Source organism: Ascaphus truei, chromosome 9 (assembly GCF_040206685.1).
Source record: "Ascaphus truei isolate aAscTru1 chromosome 9, aAscTru1.hap1, whole genome shotgun sequence".
Classification (NCBI taxonomy): Eukaryota; Metazoa; Chordata; class Amphibia; order Anura; family Ascaphidae; genus Ascaphus; species Ascaphus truei.
In genome coordinates this window covers 49,737,393-49,752,565 of record NC_134491.1, presented here as the reverse complement: position 1 = coordinate 49,752,565, position 15,173 = coordinate 49,737,393, and the positions used below count along the sequence as shown (strand labels likewise).

The following is a 15,173-nucleotide window of genomic DNA, read 5'->3' as shown; positions in this document are numbered from 1 at the left end:
ATACTGTAGCAGTACGAGTAGTTAACAATTAACAGTGGGAGGGGTGAGGAGGCCTCTACTAAACACACACAAATTGCCAAAATCAGTCAGAACGGTTCTTAACCATTCTACACGTATAAGGGCCATTATATAGTGTCCGGGAGGGGTGAGGAGGCCTCTACTAAACACACACAAATTGCCAAAATCAGTCAGAACGGTTCTTAACCATTCTACACGTATAAGGGCCATTATATAGTGTCCGCGCACGCCAGCACGTGACGCACACTTTTTGTGTGTATGCTGTGAGTGATTGGGATGGAAGGTAATGTGTATGTGTGAGTGTATATAGATTGTGTGAGTTAAAAATGTATTAAATAATATTTAAGAAAAAAAAATACATGTATAAATAAAAAAAAAAAATTTATTGTGCAGCTTACACACACAGACACAGACACACAACTATATAAGAGCCCTAAAGCAGTTGAGATATAAACAACCTAATCAAAGGTTTTAAAAGATAAGCATGCAAGTCGAGCACCAATTCAATATATAGCTTGTTCAACAAGGGTTAAGGTGCGACAGAAAATCAAACAAAGGATAAAATGTTCAAATGTCTAACCTGCAACATAACATGTCAACATCTAATAAATTACATCTATTGCAATAACTATTTCTACATAATATTTTCTTAGAAGAGGATAGCCACATTAAAATGCTTTTTAATAATAACAATAATAAATAAAAAAGGTCTATTATCAGCATTAAATCAAAATAAAAAATAAGGTTTTCCCAATAAAGTATGTGGCTGCAATGAAAAAGGAAGACAGTCCTTTAACTATTTTATATTTGTTCAATTTTCATGAATAGCAATTGTAAATAGTACTACATTTTTAAGTGTAAATTCTATGATAACCTATATGAACCAAAGCAACTTTCCTGGTGATTAATACAATAAAATTAAAAGTCCATCTAAAAGTGTTGTTTTTAAAAAATATATATTTCATTAATAGCCCATAAATAAACAGTGGGTGTATTCTAAAACTCGTGTTGAGTGAAGGTGAAAAAACGGCGCTATCTCTATAAGTGTTTCACTACAAACTATATAGTGAATATTTTAAACAAAATCAATTATTTGTATAACAATAAAGACGTGCTCAAAATAACGTGCAGGTGTAAATATTTAAAATGTTCAAACCCCCTGCTCAAACCCAGCTGGTAGGGACTGGTTTCGGTAGTCCCGCAAATCGTCACATTCGTTGTATTCCAGGGGGAGCATGGAGGGAAATAGAACAAAAAAGAGACAAAAACAATCTAAGTGTAGACAGTTATATCAAAGGTGCAAAATTAGATATCTTGTCTTGGCTCGTATGTTGTGCCTACTTACAAGATGTAAGTTGTATATAAGCGATTTAGACACACAATGGTCTCTGCTAGGGATGTTGTTCTCCACTCTATGAAGCGGTCTCCAGTAATCAGCTCAGCAACCAAGTGTATGTGAAGAAAAATGATACCATAGTGCAGACCAATATAATGTTAAAACTAAACTTTATGATATTTAAAATTGAACACTTACAATAAAATTGATTATAATAAGCTTTGTTCACAATATTAGTGAGGAGAGAAGAGTGTATTAGCTTCCGGCTCACCCGCCTCTTCTGATGGAACTTGATGTAATCAGCCTCTCTCTGTGACCTGATGTCGCTGGCGGTGGACTGTATACCCAGGCTGTGTCCCCCCGTGGGTTGTTAGACTCCCCTTCTGCTGTTGCAGCTTGAAGCTGCCTCTCGGGTGGGCGATCCCGCCTCTCTCACTGCCGATACGTCACTTCCGCTTTGTTCCGTCACGTCACTTCCGGGCGCGGCTGATGGAATTTCTGAATGGCGATCACGCCTCTCTCCTCTCTCCTGACAGGACGGCTCCCACTCTACGCGTTTCGCCAGAAAAGGGTGTGTGGCTTCCTCAGGAGTGTACCGCCCCTTACACTCGGATGTCTTATATATCCTCCCCAATTGGTGATTAATTGTAAACATATATGTGAATCACTTAAAAAACATATGGTCTGCATCGGTTGTCACTACTGCCTAACTATATATGGTGGAGCACTTATTCTGAGAAATAAATTCTCTGACTGGTTCTTATAATTTAACCTCTTCGTATCTCTGTGGTAAATAAGGATGTATGATCCTGGTACTATTCATAATAAAAGGATGATCTATACATAGAAGGAGATCAAATGGATTTAGTTTCTGTCCTAAACTGATAGTAAGCAGCCCAATCACCAGAAACCAAGATACGTGTTGAGTGAAGGTGAAAAAACGGCGCTATCTCTATAAGTGTTTCACTACAAACTATATAGTGAATATTTTAAACAAAATCAATTATTTGTATAACAATAAAGACGTGCTCAAAATAACGTGCAGGTGTAAATATTTAAAATGTTCAAACCCCCTGCTCAAACCCAGCTGGTAGGGACTGTTTTTTTTTTTTTTTTTTTTATATATATTTTTTACATTTTTTACATTATTCCGATTCATTTTTATTTTTTATTTTTTAATACATTTGTTGCTCCCGTAAAGCCCTTGGGATTCAATTTATGAATTATTCCCTTTTCCCATTTATTTCCCTTGACTCCCTATTGCTCTTTACAATCTAATCACATTTTTTGTGATAAATTTATCCCTTGCAATAATAATATGATCAAGTTGGTTTTCATCTAACTTGACTTATGGAATAACATAATTCTCCACCTAATTAGTCCCATTGTAGGACAGAAACTAAATCCATTTGATCTCCTTCTATGTATAGATCATCCTTTTATTATGAATAGTACCAGGATCATACATCCTTATTTACCACAGAGATACGAAGAGGTTAAATTATAAGAACCAGTCAGAGAATTTATTTCTCAGAATAAGTGCTCCACCATATATAGTTAGGCAGTAGTGACAACCGATGCAGACCATATGTTTTTTAAGTGATTCACATATATGTTTACAATTAATCACCAATTGGGGAGGATATATAAGACATCCGAGTGTAAGGGGCGGTACACTCCTGAGGAAGCCACACACCCTTTTCTGGCGAAACGCGTAGAGTGGGAGCCGTCCTGTCAGGAGAGAGGAGAGAGGCGTGATCGCCATTCAGAAATTCCATCAGCCGCGCCCGGAAGTGACGTGACGGAACAAAGCGGAAGTGACGTATCGGCAGTGAGAGAGGCGGGATCGCCCACCCGAGAGGCAGCTTCAAGCTGCAACAGCAGAAGGGGAGTCTAACAACCCACGGGGGGACACAGCCTGGGTATACAGTCCACCGCCAGCGACATCAGGTCACAGAGAGAGGCTGATTACATCAAGTTCCATCAGAAGAGGCGGGTGAGCCGGAAGCTAATACACTCTTCTCTCCTCACTAATATTGTGAACAAAGCTTATTATAATCAATTTTATTGTAAGTGTTCAATTTTAAATATCATAAAGTTTAGTTTTAACATTATATTGGTCTGCACTATGGTATCATTTTTCTTCACATACACTTGGTTGCTGAGCTGATTACTGGAGACCGCTTCATAGAGTGGAGAACAACATCCCTAGCAGAGACCATTGTGTGTCTAAATCGCTTATATACAACTTACATCTTGTAAGTAGGCACAACATACGAGCCAAGACAAGATATCTAATTTTGCACCTTTGATATAACTGTCTACACTTAGATTGTTTTTGTCTCTTTTTTGTTCTATTTCCCTCCATGCTCCCCCTGGAATACAACGAATGTATTCTAAAACTGAAATGTATTCCGTTTGAAATTGTCTTCGATCTTAACATCCATTGGCCGCAAGTAATGCTATAGATCATGGGAGCGCAAACTTTTCCTGCTGTATCCCCGTCTTCCTTGTCCCACTCTCGCCCGGGCGCTGCCCCCCCTACCTGTTATCCGCATCAAATGGCCCTGCGGAGTCATTTGATGGTGTGTTGCCATGGCAATGCATCACAACCGGCTGAATCCCGGTAAGTGAAGTGTTGCAGGGGCGTCACGCGATCCCCCGGCATTTAATTTAAAGGCTGTGGGGAAGAGTGCAGGGCCCCTGCAACCGCCCGCGCCCTCCCCAGAAAAATCTCCCACCCTCCAGCTATAGATGATTCAAGTTGCAGCCCAGAAACATAATAGGCATGTACTGTGATTGAATAATCTAATACAGGAGTGGCCAACTGAAGTCCTAAAGGACCACCAACAGGTCAGGTTTTAAGGATATTCCTGCTTCAGCACATGGCTCAGTCAATGACTGAGCAACCTGTGTTGAAGCGGAGATATTCTTAAAACCTGACCTGTTGGTGGCCCTTGAGGACTAGAATAGGCCACACCTGATACCCTGAATGCAAGTCACATGACTGCCTGGCACAGGAACTCTCTCCATAATCTTGTAAAACCGCCGATTAATATACTCTAATCCACTTTTTTTTTTTTTACGGGAATTGTTCCAAAAGGTAATGGACAACATGTAAAGTCCAACACAGATGTAACTGAGCTAAAGCAGATTTTGTAAATAATATTTATGACCAAATGCTTCTCTGTAATTGATTCCTTCATAAATTATGTACAATCCACTCAAAGCCACTGTGGGAATTAATGCACGCAGATTAAATGGAAAGTGAGATCAATCACAAGGTAAATCTAGAGAAAGAAGATCTTCAAATATTTAGAAAAAAAGGAATTCACCCAACCACTTATGCTGCCAGGATGTCTGCAATGTGTTAACTGGCACACTCATTTTAACGTTTGTATCACACAAAAGCGGGAAACTGCAGCAGTCATTAATTGGTTAACCATTTTGTGCCTATACTGTACATGTATGTCAATGTCACACGCATGCACAACTATCTTCTCATTTTAAATCACCTTATCCAATAAAAATTGAACTGAAGTATCTTTAGGCTGTAACCTTCAAACCTCTCAATTCTTCAAAAGGAAACAAAAGAATTTATATTACAGAGGTGAATATTGCCCCCTCCATTCTTGAAGTCCTACATCACATTGCTTTCAGGGTGCCCACAGGCACCTTTGCCAACAAATTCTTTTTATTTAATTATCATACGTCTTTATTATTAGGTTACACACACTTTTTTTTTATTTTTATTTTTAAATTTATAGGCCATACTTTTTCATTGGGCTCTGTACATCGCTCAGCTGGTTACAAAGTATTTTGCTTTGTATTGTATCTACACCGGGATGTACTAATTTTTCTAAGGCAGGAATTATACTCACCGCGCGCGATGGAGCGCGTGCACATGATGCACGCCTGTCGCTTGTGCAAATTTAAACTCCGCGTCAGGAGATGTTCAGGCGACAGGGAGGTGTGGCCGTGAGTGGTTCGCCCTCATTGGCTGACCCAGCCGTTGCACGGGAAAGACTTTCTTTTGTCTTGCCGGGAATCGCGTGTGCCTTCATTGAAATTCATTTGTTCAGGCGCCGCAAGTAAAAAATCGCAGCCTACAATTTTACTATAGGTCACTGAAATAGCTGTTCTTGTAACACTGTCTGTCCTGTACACTTCTTTTTCATTTATGATACCAAAACCTGAATATTTGAGCTTTGAAAGAGGATTATAGAAATGCAGAACTTTGATTATGATTAAATAAGCAGTGTCCCAAGGCTACACTGAACGTGGAACGGATTAATAGTGCTCATAAATGACAGAGGAGAACGAAGATTCTGCAAAAGTGGTCTCCTTGCTTCATTGATTTTTGTATGCTAGATTATTACTTGTTCCCCGACTTCCCCTCCTTTCTTCACACTAAATTACCTTCCACTCTTAAACGTGAGTAAGTAAATTCAAGGACATGCTTCTAAGATTCAGTCTTTATAGATATGAAGAAAAATTACAACTAGATGCCACATACATTTTTCCAAACGCTGTAGATACCAATCTAGGCACAAAGACTGCATTTTTATTTTCTGTAATAAAAATCCATCTATTCATTGGAGCACTTACTGCTCTGCTATTAAGTGGAAAACACCAGTTTCTTTTAGGAATAACCATGGTCACGGACCTGACAAAATGAATGTGACATTTGCCAAGCATCTGCACTATCATTTTTGCTGTTTAAACATGTTTAGTGTCTAGTCCTTTTTCAAGTACAGGAAGGAAGCATTTATTTTTCAGTGTAGTGACAAACAACTCAATCCAGGAACCATTTTCATTGCAGAAAAAGCAAAATACAGGAAAACAAAATAAAATACATTTGCCTCTGGATGGATCTAAAAGATCAAGTAAATGTTCTGCTTCTTTGTGGCCCTTTGAAGGGCCACAGACACAAGCCTGCTGTTAGAGACTAGCGATGAACTAAAAGTCAACATCTCGATAAATCATAAATCCACTCAGAGCTCAAACTCACAAAAAGAAAGGCTAAGTGCTATGGCACTGGTTAAACTTCGGGCAAAGCATTAGAATGGACCAAGAGTAAGGCTTAGCACGGTTTTACTTTAACCAATGTATCCTTGTAATGTCAACTAGAGAGACTAATGGGACAGGAGGCTGGAGCTTGTGACTCCTTTTTGAAAATCGGAATCTGTCCATAAGAAATTGTCTATGTATAGAGTTTGGTACCAGTGTGGTCACATGTCCTTTCTTTACAAATGCCTTTATGCTTTGAGAAACCTTTGTTTCCATTGTGTTTTGTCCTTTACATCTCAACCCCACACACGACATCCTTGTAACTACTTTATCATTTATTATTTCCTTGGTAGGCACAGCTGAAGTACAGGTACAAAGTATGCAATTTATGTTCTGTGATTTATTGCTGTTGCACGGTCAAAATATAACTCTTGGGCATTAAAAAAAGAAGAAGAAAAAAAAAAGTCTTCCCTGTCATTATCTGCAATGACCTTGGATATACGAGAAGTCTATCAACCACCAGATAACCAAATCGACAACATGTTGTCTTGGAGAGATAAGTGGTTTAGATAAGGTAATCGTTTACAATTACATCATAGATGTAATTACAAGAGCTGTAGTAGTCTTTTAAAATAAAGCCATAATTTGCAGATCAGTGACCCATAGCTGATTATTTCCTAAATGTTGATCTTGTGAGTGAGGCCTATAATCTACTAAATTGCCATTGGTATAGACTTCACATTTCCAAAGAGGTTTTACGACTCCAGAGTCCACTGAATTTACATTTTCACAATTGTGTTTCTGCAGTCTATATGCCCTTCTGAGAATGTACTTTTTATTTTTACATTTTCTCCTCTGTGTGAAACCACAAAGTTTAAGACTATCTTTATTTTAAAAAAAATACAAAATAAACCCTTGGTTGCTTCACCAAATTCCCGACCAGGTTAAGGACACAGGGGCTCATTCTATAAAGTGTGACAGCGCCGATTTGACGCTACCACACTTTACGGTCCATATTGAATATCGTCAAGGCTTTTCCCTCGATATATAGTACTTTGTTTGGCATGTAAAAGTACAGCTTCAATTAACCTCTATGGTCAATTAGGAGAAAATGTATCGCTTACGTTTAGCGCGTCTCCCACCAAACCGTATTTCCGGGTCAGGACGGGAGTAATGTCAGAGTTAGGTAGGACTAAATACTACATTATTTCCAGGAATTAACCTCAGAGCTTGGAGAATATTGGATGAATATCATTTCGGCTATAACAAATAACATGCTTTTTACGTGGGTAAAGTCATGTTATTTTCTTTAGTGAATACGGTGTTATTAGTGGGTGTCAACATAGATTATCGCCTCGTAATATAGGCTAATAGCGCCTAGTGCATCTGGGCCAAATACTATCGTTTGTCTCTTTTGCATTTCTTCATAAGGTTTGAATTCTAAAAATGTGATGTCCAAGAAAAAACAATATGCAGAATTAACATTTATACCGAGTCAATATATTGAATCCATGTAAATAGAAGAGATTGTTTCTGCACAACGTTGTTGCTATTCACAAATTGCACAATGTAGCGATCTTGCTTTAAAATCAGTTTTCTGCATATAAAATATAGCAGTTTAATGCGAATTTTAGAAACAATTATTGCATTTTACAATATAAATAAACACTATATTAAATCTGTTTATCATGTACATTTCTACGTCACTTTGATTAATGAAGTTTCTAAATATTTACGTATTATATACTGTAGTGTAAGCAGTCTAAAACCAAGCAACACGTCAGTAGGGTATCAACTGAATGACTTTCTGTATTTTCTGAAAAAAGCCACAGAAAAATGATTATATAATTGCCACGGTGCATATTTTATAAATCAGCATTGGCGTTTTGGGTGGCCATGGTCTGTAATTCTCTGTAAAAAGCAAGTACTGTACTTAAAATGTTTATTGCGTTCAGTATTCCGACTAAATGATCTTTCCCATCAAATACACATTTCTTTTTGGCTTCTTTCAAAATGCAAAACGAATACCCTATTTTATGGCTTTGTTTTTATCAGATGAGAAAACAATGTGTTTCTTCCCATACATTTTAAAGGGCATGATATGATGGACAAGGCGTTCTCTTAAATTCATCGATTTGGTTTCTGTTCTTTAAGGTCTTTAATGTTTGATTGTGGCTGTTGAACTTTTCTCCTATAAAAAGGAACCAAAAGCATACATCCCTTCTAAAATAAATACATTCATATATAAATTTACACAACTTGAAAAACATTTGGCTGACCCAAGAAGAAACAAATATTGTGCCGAGAATGACAGAAGACAGCTCAGCGAAGCAGCGCATGAAATTACCCTGATGAGAAATGCTTCACGTATTGGGCCGAAGACAAAAATAACAGATTGCCTCAGATATAATAAAAATATGATTAATTAAATAATTCAACGACTTGTACTACCGTTGCATGTTCCCATAAAGTATGCACAAATACACAACTGGTGGCAAATAATTTAAGAAACTATAGGAAAAATATGCATTTATACAATAAATGTTTGTAATTCTATAGAAATGTGTGCATGTAGAAACATGCGGGGAATTTGTGCGAGACCAAACCCAAAATACAAATTTAACAAACACTCTTCAGGGCCATGTAGATCAGGGCCCTAAGTAAATATAAGCATGGTGTACTGGGCATCTTTTCGTTCTATCATTATTCTTGTTTAACAAAAATTATGTTTATGATTATAGAACACAAAGACTACGGTCAAATTAAGCTGTCAGCACGATGATAATCTATAATCCCTCCTGTGTATAATCACAGTCATTTCATGAATACGTGCCATTTGCAGCTGTGTCACAACTCTTGACTTAACCAATTCCTTGATTAACATATGGATATAAATCTTGTATTCAGTTTTGTTTCTGTAATTTACCAATGTCTGACATTCTAACTTTTGACATGTTTAACCCCCTCCCCCCAAAGAAAAAACATGGCACTGGAAGGTCATCCAATAAAAAGCACTACAAATAGATCCATATAAATAGGATTTCTGCAAGCAATATATTTCATTAGCAGCAGAGTACTGGGGGGCTTTTCAACCTGCTTACTTCAATTTTTGAATGCATCAAATCCTAAATGAAAGAATATAAACATAAATTAGGGGGAAAAAACAAAACCTCTTACCTGAACTGTGTAGTTTAATGATCGTTCTGTTAGGCTACATTGCGGTTTTTTTTAAGCAAGAAGTTCCCCTTTGAAGGAAGGTGCTTTTTGGTTTGGGTATGGTGCTTTTCTAGTTTTGGAAACATGTGATCACCAAGACTATCATTCTCCAATTAAAATTGAACATTAAACCAGAACTGCCAACACGTAAAAGCTTAGACATTTAGGATGGAAATTAGGGAGATTGCTTTGCACTAGAACAAGGGAAAACATTTTAGGAGAATTGAAATCAGGGGATTTTAAATAATCGAGATATTAATATCGATATTGAACTCTTACAAAAAATAAATAAATAAAAAACTAACAATACATTGTCACCACTTTAATTTAAATGTTATTTTAGATAAAATAGTTATCATTTCTAGAATACCCGTTTCAAAAACTCTGTACACGATCATTTAACATATGAAGAACTGTAAATGCTGGACCCCTAAAAAGTATCACAACCTACGATACATCTACATTTCTCACAGACCAACCGAACTTGTTTACCCATGTAATGTAGTTCAAAATCTGTGGGCACCTCTGCACTGTTTGCAGTCCAAAGCATATGGCCTATAGAAGGAATGGCCAACTCCAGCCCTCAAGTGCCACCAACAGGCCAGGTATTAGGGATATCCATTGTAGAATCCAGAGACTAATAGTCCCAAGCAAGAGCTGCACAGCTTGAGCAGACTCCTGGTATCCCTGGCCACCATAACATGTCCATATATTCAATATTCTTGAAATAATACAGGATGAGGTATGGGTGAGAAAAGTCACTTATTATAGACCTGGTTATTATGCACAGTGTTCCCTCTGATAAACAATCACAGTCCAGCAATAGAAACAGCAGAAAACGGAGGGTCTTGGCAGTATACACTGAACACGAGGGGAGGAGGGGAGCTCTCCATGTTCCTGTACTGCAGAACATTTCACCCCTAGTATGTTAGGGATATCCTAGTTTCCGAACAGGTGGCTCAGTCATTTTGACTGAGCCACCTGTACTGAAGCAGGCATATCCTTAAAACCTCACCTGTTGGTGGCACTTGAGGACTGGAGTTGGCTGCCCCATCTCTATGGAAAATAATTTCAGAGTCACTTGATGCCTCAGGAAACAATGCAAACTTTTCCACCACTGAGCACAACCAAAAACAAAACACATCGCAAATTGTAGTTTGAACACACAGTCTGAAAGCATGTGCACTATATGGTTCTGGTTAAAGCTACAGCTCTGCTTTAAACATTCTCCGATACAAAAGAGATATTGCGTGTAACAAACTTCCAAATATCCGAAGCTCATATTTGGAGAACCCAGAACAAAAACAAAAAACAGTGAAACACTCGATCCCAATAATTGTGGATGCCAACCCAAAACTTAAAGGACAAATAATGGGCATATGTTGTACTATTATACAGTGGAGAATGATCATTTTAAGGAGGGTGAAATAGACTCCCTCGCTTTCTCCAAGGGGCAGTAGAATGATGTATTGGAAGTATATAGAAATAGTTGACATGCATCACATAGTCCGTTTCAAAGCATTTAAAATGTAAGAATGAAAGGTTTTTTTTTTTTTTTTAACCAGACTGGAACCAGGGTATCCTCGGAGCAGAAAAGTTACTTTCAGGCGCAGGGACCCTCCGTTAAGCAAGCTATTTACCTGTGAAGTTACCGGCTTAACTTTCTGGTTTCTGCCGTGAATTTCAAGGACTGTCCAATAGGAAGTCAGAAAGGATGACAACAGGACTTCCTATTGGCTTGCATGACCCACACGATTTGAACTGCCTTTTTGTTTCCCGTACAGAAACACCAGGAATTTCACCAGCAAGTACCTCTGGAACCAGGGGGTCCGCGGAGCTAAAAATAACACCGTTACACTCTGCAAGATTCCCTGGTTTAAAACCGGATAAAAGGATATGGTACAGATGTCCTAAATGCCTACACAATGTTGAAAGTATGGCAATTGGTTTATCTTTTTAGATACATGGAAAATTAAATGACTTCAGATTAAGTTGCTTCTGACCTTTCTACCAATTTCTTTCTGGCTTTCTGAAATGCTCTTAAACTCATTTGCCAATGTAGGGTTTTTATACCTTTTACGGGACCAACATGAAAGTTTTTCATAGGTTAAATTATAGAGTACAGAGCTTTCAGAACGTCACGCGTTTCTAAAAGAGATCAGATTTATTCAGATAAAAAGGAACGTTTCTACTTCCTGGTAGAAAGATTGTGATAATTCATCTTTATATTGCATGTACTTGACGTCAAATGTTTTCTTTACTTATTTCAGTTATTAGAGTTCTTCTTCCTAGGGCGTTTAAACAGTTTAACAAAGTTGGGGGAACTGCAGAGATGTCTTTTAAAAAAATAAAATAAAGAGTGGATACAAAACAGCTATGTCCTTTGCTTTCACAGACTGAAAATATTCCATGTTCTCTCCACAGGCCCATCACTTGTTACATACTTTGCAATTAAATAGATTTTGGAGTTATGTCGATTTATCGAGTTATTAACACATGGGTGTGGCAAAAAATAAATAAAAAACTTTTGCCGATTTCTAAAATATATTTTGGCGAGTTTGCGCACGTATGTAACAGAAGCATCTTTTTCATGTGTGCCACTGGCAGACAAGTTATCAAAATAGGTGAAACAGCATATGTAATATATGCAATAGTAGATTTTTGTCACGTTTCATTTACTAGAACATTCCTACAGCAGAATCAACTCCTTTATAAACAACCTAAAAAATATGGTTTGAAGGCAGGCCATTTTCTACTTGGGAGACAGGCAGTTTCAATCTTGGATTTGTAATGTCATACTGTACATTAACCACAGAAGTGAGGCAAGATCACTTACTTGGGTGTGTGGATATTTATTTTTTAACGCAAAGCAAAGATTAAAAAAAAATCAACATCCTAGTCTCTACCCAACATAGATGTTGCCGTGCCGATTGTGTAGTTGTTCTCATCTAAAGACTTACTGCTGTTGAGCAGTATTATTATACAAAGCACCATTTTAATTTTTAAAGTTGTATAACTTTACCATGAACCTAAAAAAGCTGCTTTCAACTCAAAACCCCTGATACATTAGGTAAGCCAGGCACACCACACATGCTCAAAGACCTATGTAAAGATACAACTCTTATTTATTTATTCTCACCATCAGAGAAACTTCCATGCATAGACAATGCTGATAGAGGAGAAATATTTTGTTTTATATTGTTCTAGATTGGTAGAAGAGATCTATTCTGTGGCCGTCAAGCAGAAAGGGAGGGGGAGGGGGACAGAATGGAAAGAGCAACATTTAATAGCTTGTTAGACAGGAGTTAATTAGGGTTAATCTTTATGGTTTCAGAGGCAAAATTATATTTAAATCAACATGGAAAATTCGGCCATGGGTATCAATTTTATGGGCCTCAGTCCCAAAATCACTTACATTTTTTTGTTTCTTCAAAATCCAATATGCACAGCGTGAAACCTTGAAGTAAAGAAGAAAACTGAAATTGGAAGCTACAGCTTGCTGTAGGCAGTGTGGGTAAACAGTGTATTCCTGTGATGGCAACATGTGGCAAGTCTTCTTAAGAAGCCACAAACTACAACTTTGAAAACCATAAATGAAAAATGAGTTATGGCAATTGAAAACATGATGTTAATATCATTACATATTACTAACAAAATGCCACACAATTTCTGCAGCCAATACAGTTTCCAAATAAACGCTTAGAGTTGTTTTTTTCTTGGTTTCAATATTACTTAACACACAAAATGTGTTTTGGAAAGAACACTCAGGCAAGAAGCTCTTGCTGTGGATACACAGAAGAACTTAACTAAAAAGATAAGACAGGATGCTTGCTGCTTGACAAATTTGTCAATCTTAACGAGAGATCACATAGCATGTAATGTCTTCAACCATTTTAGAATGTTTGTTTCTGATTAAAATCTGCATAGTACATTAGAGAATATTAGATCATAGCTAATCTAGGTAAAATTATTAAACTAGAATGTATGACGCCTCAATTATGAAAAATGGTCTTTGTTTTGAGTTCTCAGAATTGCCCCCAAATTATTTTACATTGACATTTCTCGAATACGACTTCAGGATTTCACAATGAAATGAACAAGGAAAAGTAAAAGATAATGACATATTTAATGGGAGTCGGAAGCAATGTACTCTTTCACCGAGCTGAAAGCATAGGAGTTCAAGGTTACCGGTGAACAAGACAGAGATATAACTTACACAGCAGCTGCTCAGTCATAATCTGCTTTGATCATAATACCTATAAAAGAACACACCTTTGAAAAGGTATTATGCAAAGCCTCAAAGGCCTTTAAAGACTTGTGGTCTAAGAAACATTAAGAGCAGGGTGTGTGTGTTTTTTCTTGGGAACAGAATTTTGTGAGGACCTTTACAAGCTGTGGAAATTCAGCAGGCATTTGGGAGAACTCCTACTCACATTCCTTCACTCGGCTCAGAACCGTCAAACAATAAGAGTTTGTTTAGAAGAAGCAAACAGCACTAAACATAATAAGCGAAAAACAAAAACGTAGAGTTCAAATCACAAAACAGATCTGTTTTCTATAAAAAGTGTCTGTACACGCCCTGAAACTGCTAACAGTAAATTAGCCAGATCTCTCCCAGGAACTAGCTTTGCCATGTTTACAAGCATTTTTGAGCTTGCAGAATAGAAAGGAGAAAGCTTATATCGGCGTCAATCTCTATTAACTCAGAAATGTACCAAACTCAAACATGTATCGTAAGCCACTTTAAGCAGTACATAATATTGTACGAGGCGTCAATGAGGATTATAGGCTAAACAGGAGGGTATTATACAAATGCTACATGACCAAATTCCAGGTGTAATTGTTCGTAATACCCTTAATTGTAGGCACCTCGCCAATCAGCCGCAGCATTTCTCCCACTCAGGTAGCAGCTGTGTCCACAGACCACCCCCTCTTAGGAGTTTGAATCAAGGCTGCCTCCAGAGCTGAAAACAATATTTTTAGCTTCAAGGGCCCCGAAGTTCCCAAGAGTCTAAGCGGTTTAGGTGCTGGTGTTTTTCTTCCCCTTAGGGAAATAAAAATGGCCCCCAAATCTAACAGGTCAACAAGATGCCTTAACGTCATCGTATGAGGGAACACCAGTAATGAATTTGGTAATGGTCTAAAAAGGCCAAAAATGCTTTCAGTAATGTTGCTCTCCTACATCTCCCTCTTGCACCACCATATTGTTCCTGTAAAGCACGCAGGATGGGAAGGAACAATGTGGTTCAGGTTATGAAAAGTAGGCCTATTCGAACACTTGGAAAACAAACAATTTCAGACTTGGCAGGAAATATAATTTACACATGCATGCCAAAGCATGTCTATACTAGGGCAAGAAAAAGGTGTAAATGCATATTTAGATAATGTTGTCATTACTATAAACAAAAACAAAAAAAATGTTCTGCTCACCACAACAAACGTCTAATGCTGTGGATAAGGTTCTAGCAAACCCCTTATAATACACCAATTCCAAATGTATACATGACAAACCTATATATAGAAGGGTTACTATTGTTGCACAAGTGGAAAAATAAAATCAACATGTTGCTCGTTGAGTTGTGTAGCTCACGAG

At 37.6% G+C, this 15,173-nt stretch overlaps 1 protein-coding gene across 8 annotated transcripts in view; it reads right to left on the bottom strand.

Moving 5' to 3' along the window:
• The window catches only part of PELI2 (pellino E3 ubiquitin protein ligase family member 2), a 63,905-nt gene that overhangs the window by 8,329 nt on the left and 40,403 nt on the right, over positions 1-15,173 (bottom strand). For 4 of the 8 annotated variants that reach the window (XM_075614751.1, XM_075614752.1, XM_075614757.1 and 1 more), the window contains one exon: positions 12,996-13,037. The exons of the other annotated variants lie outside the window; for them this stretch is intronic. In XM_075614751.1, coding sequence (XP_075470866.1) covers positions 12,996-13,037 — 42 coding nt within the window. The remainder of the gene's footprint in view (positions 1-12,995; positions 13,038-15,173) is intronic. 8 annotated transcript variants of the gene reach the window in all.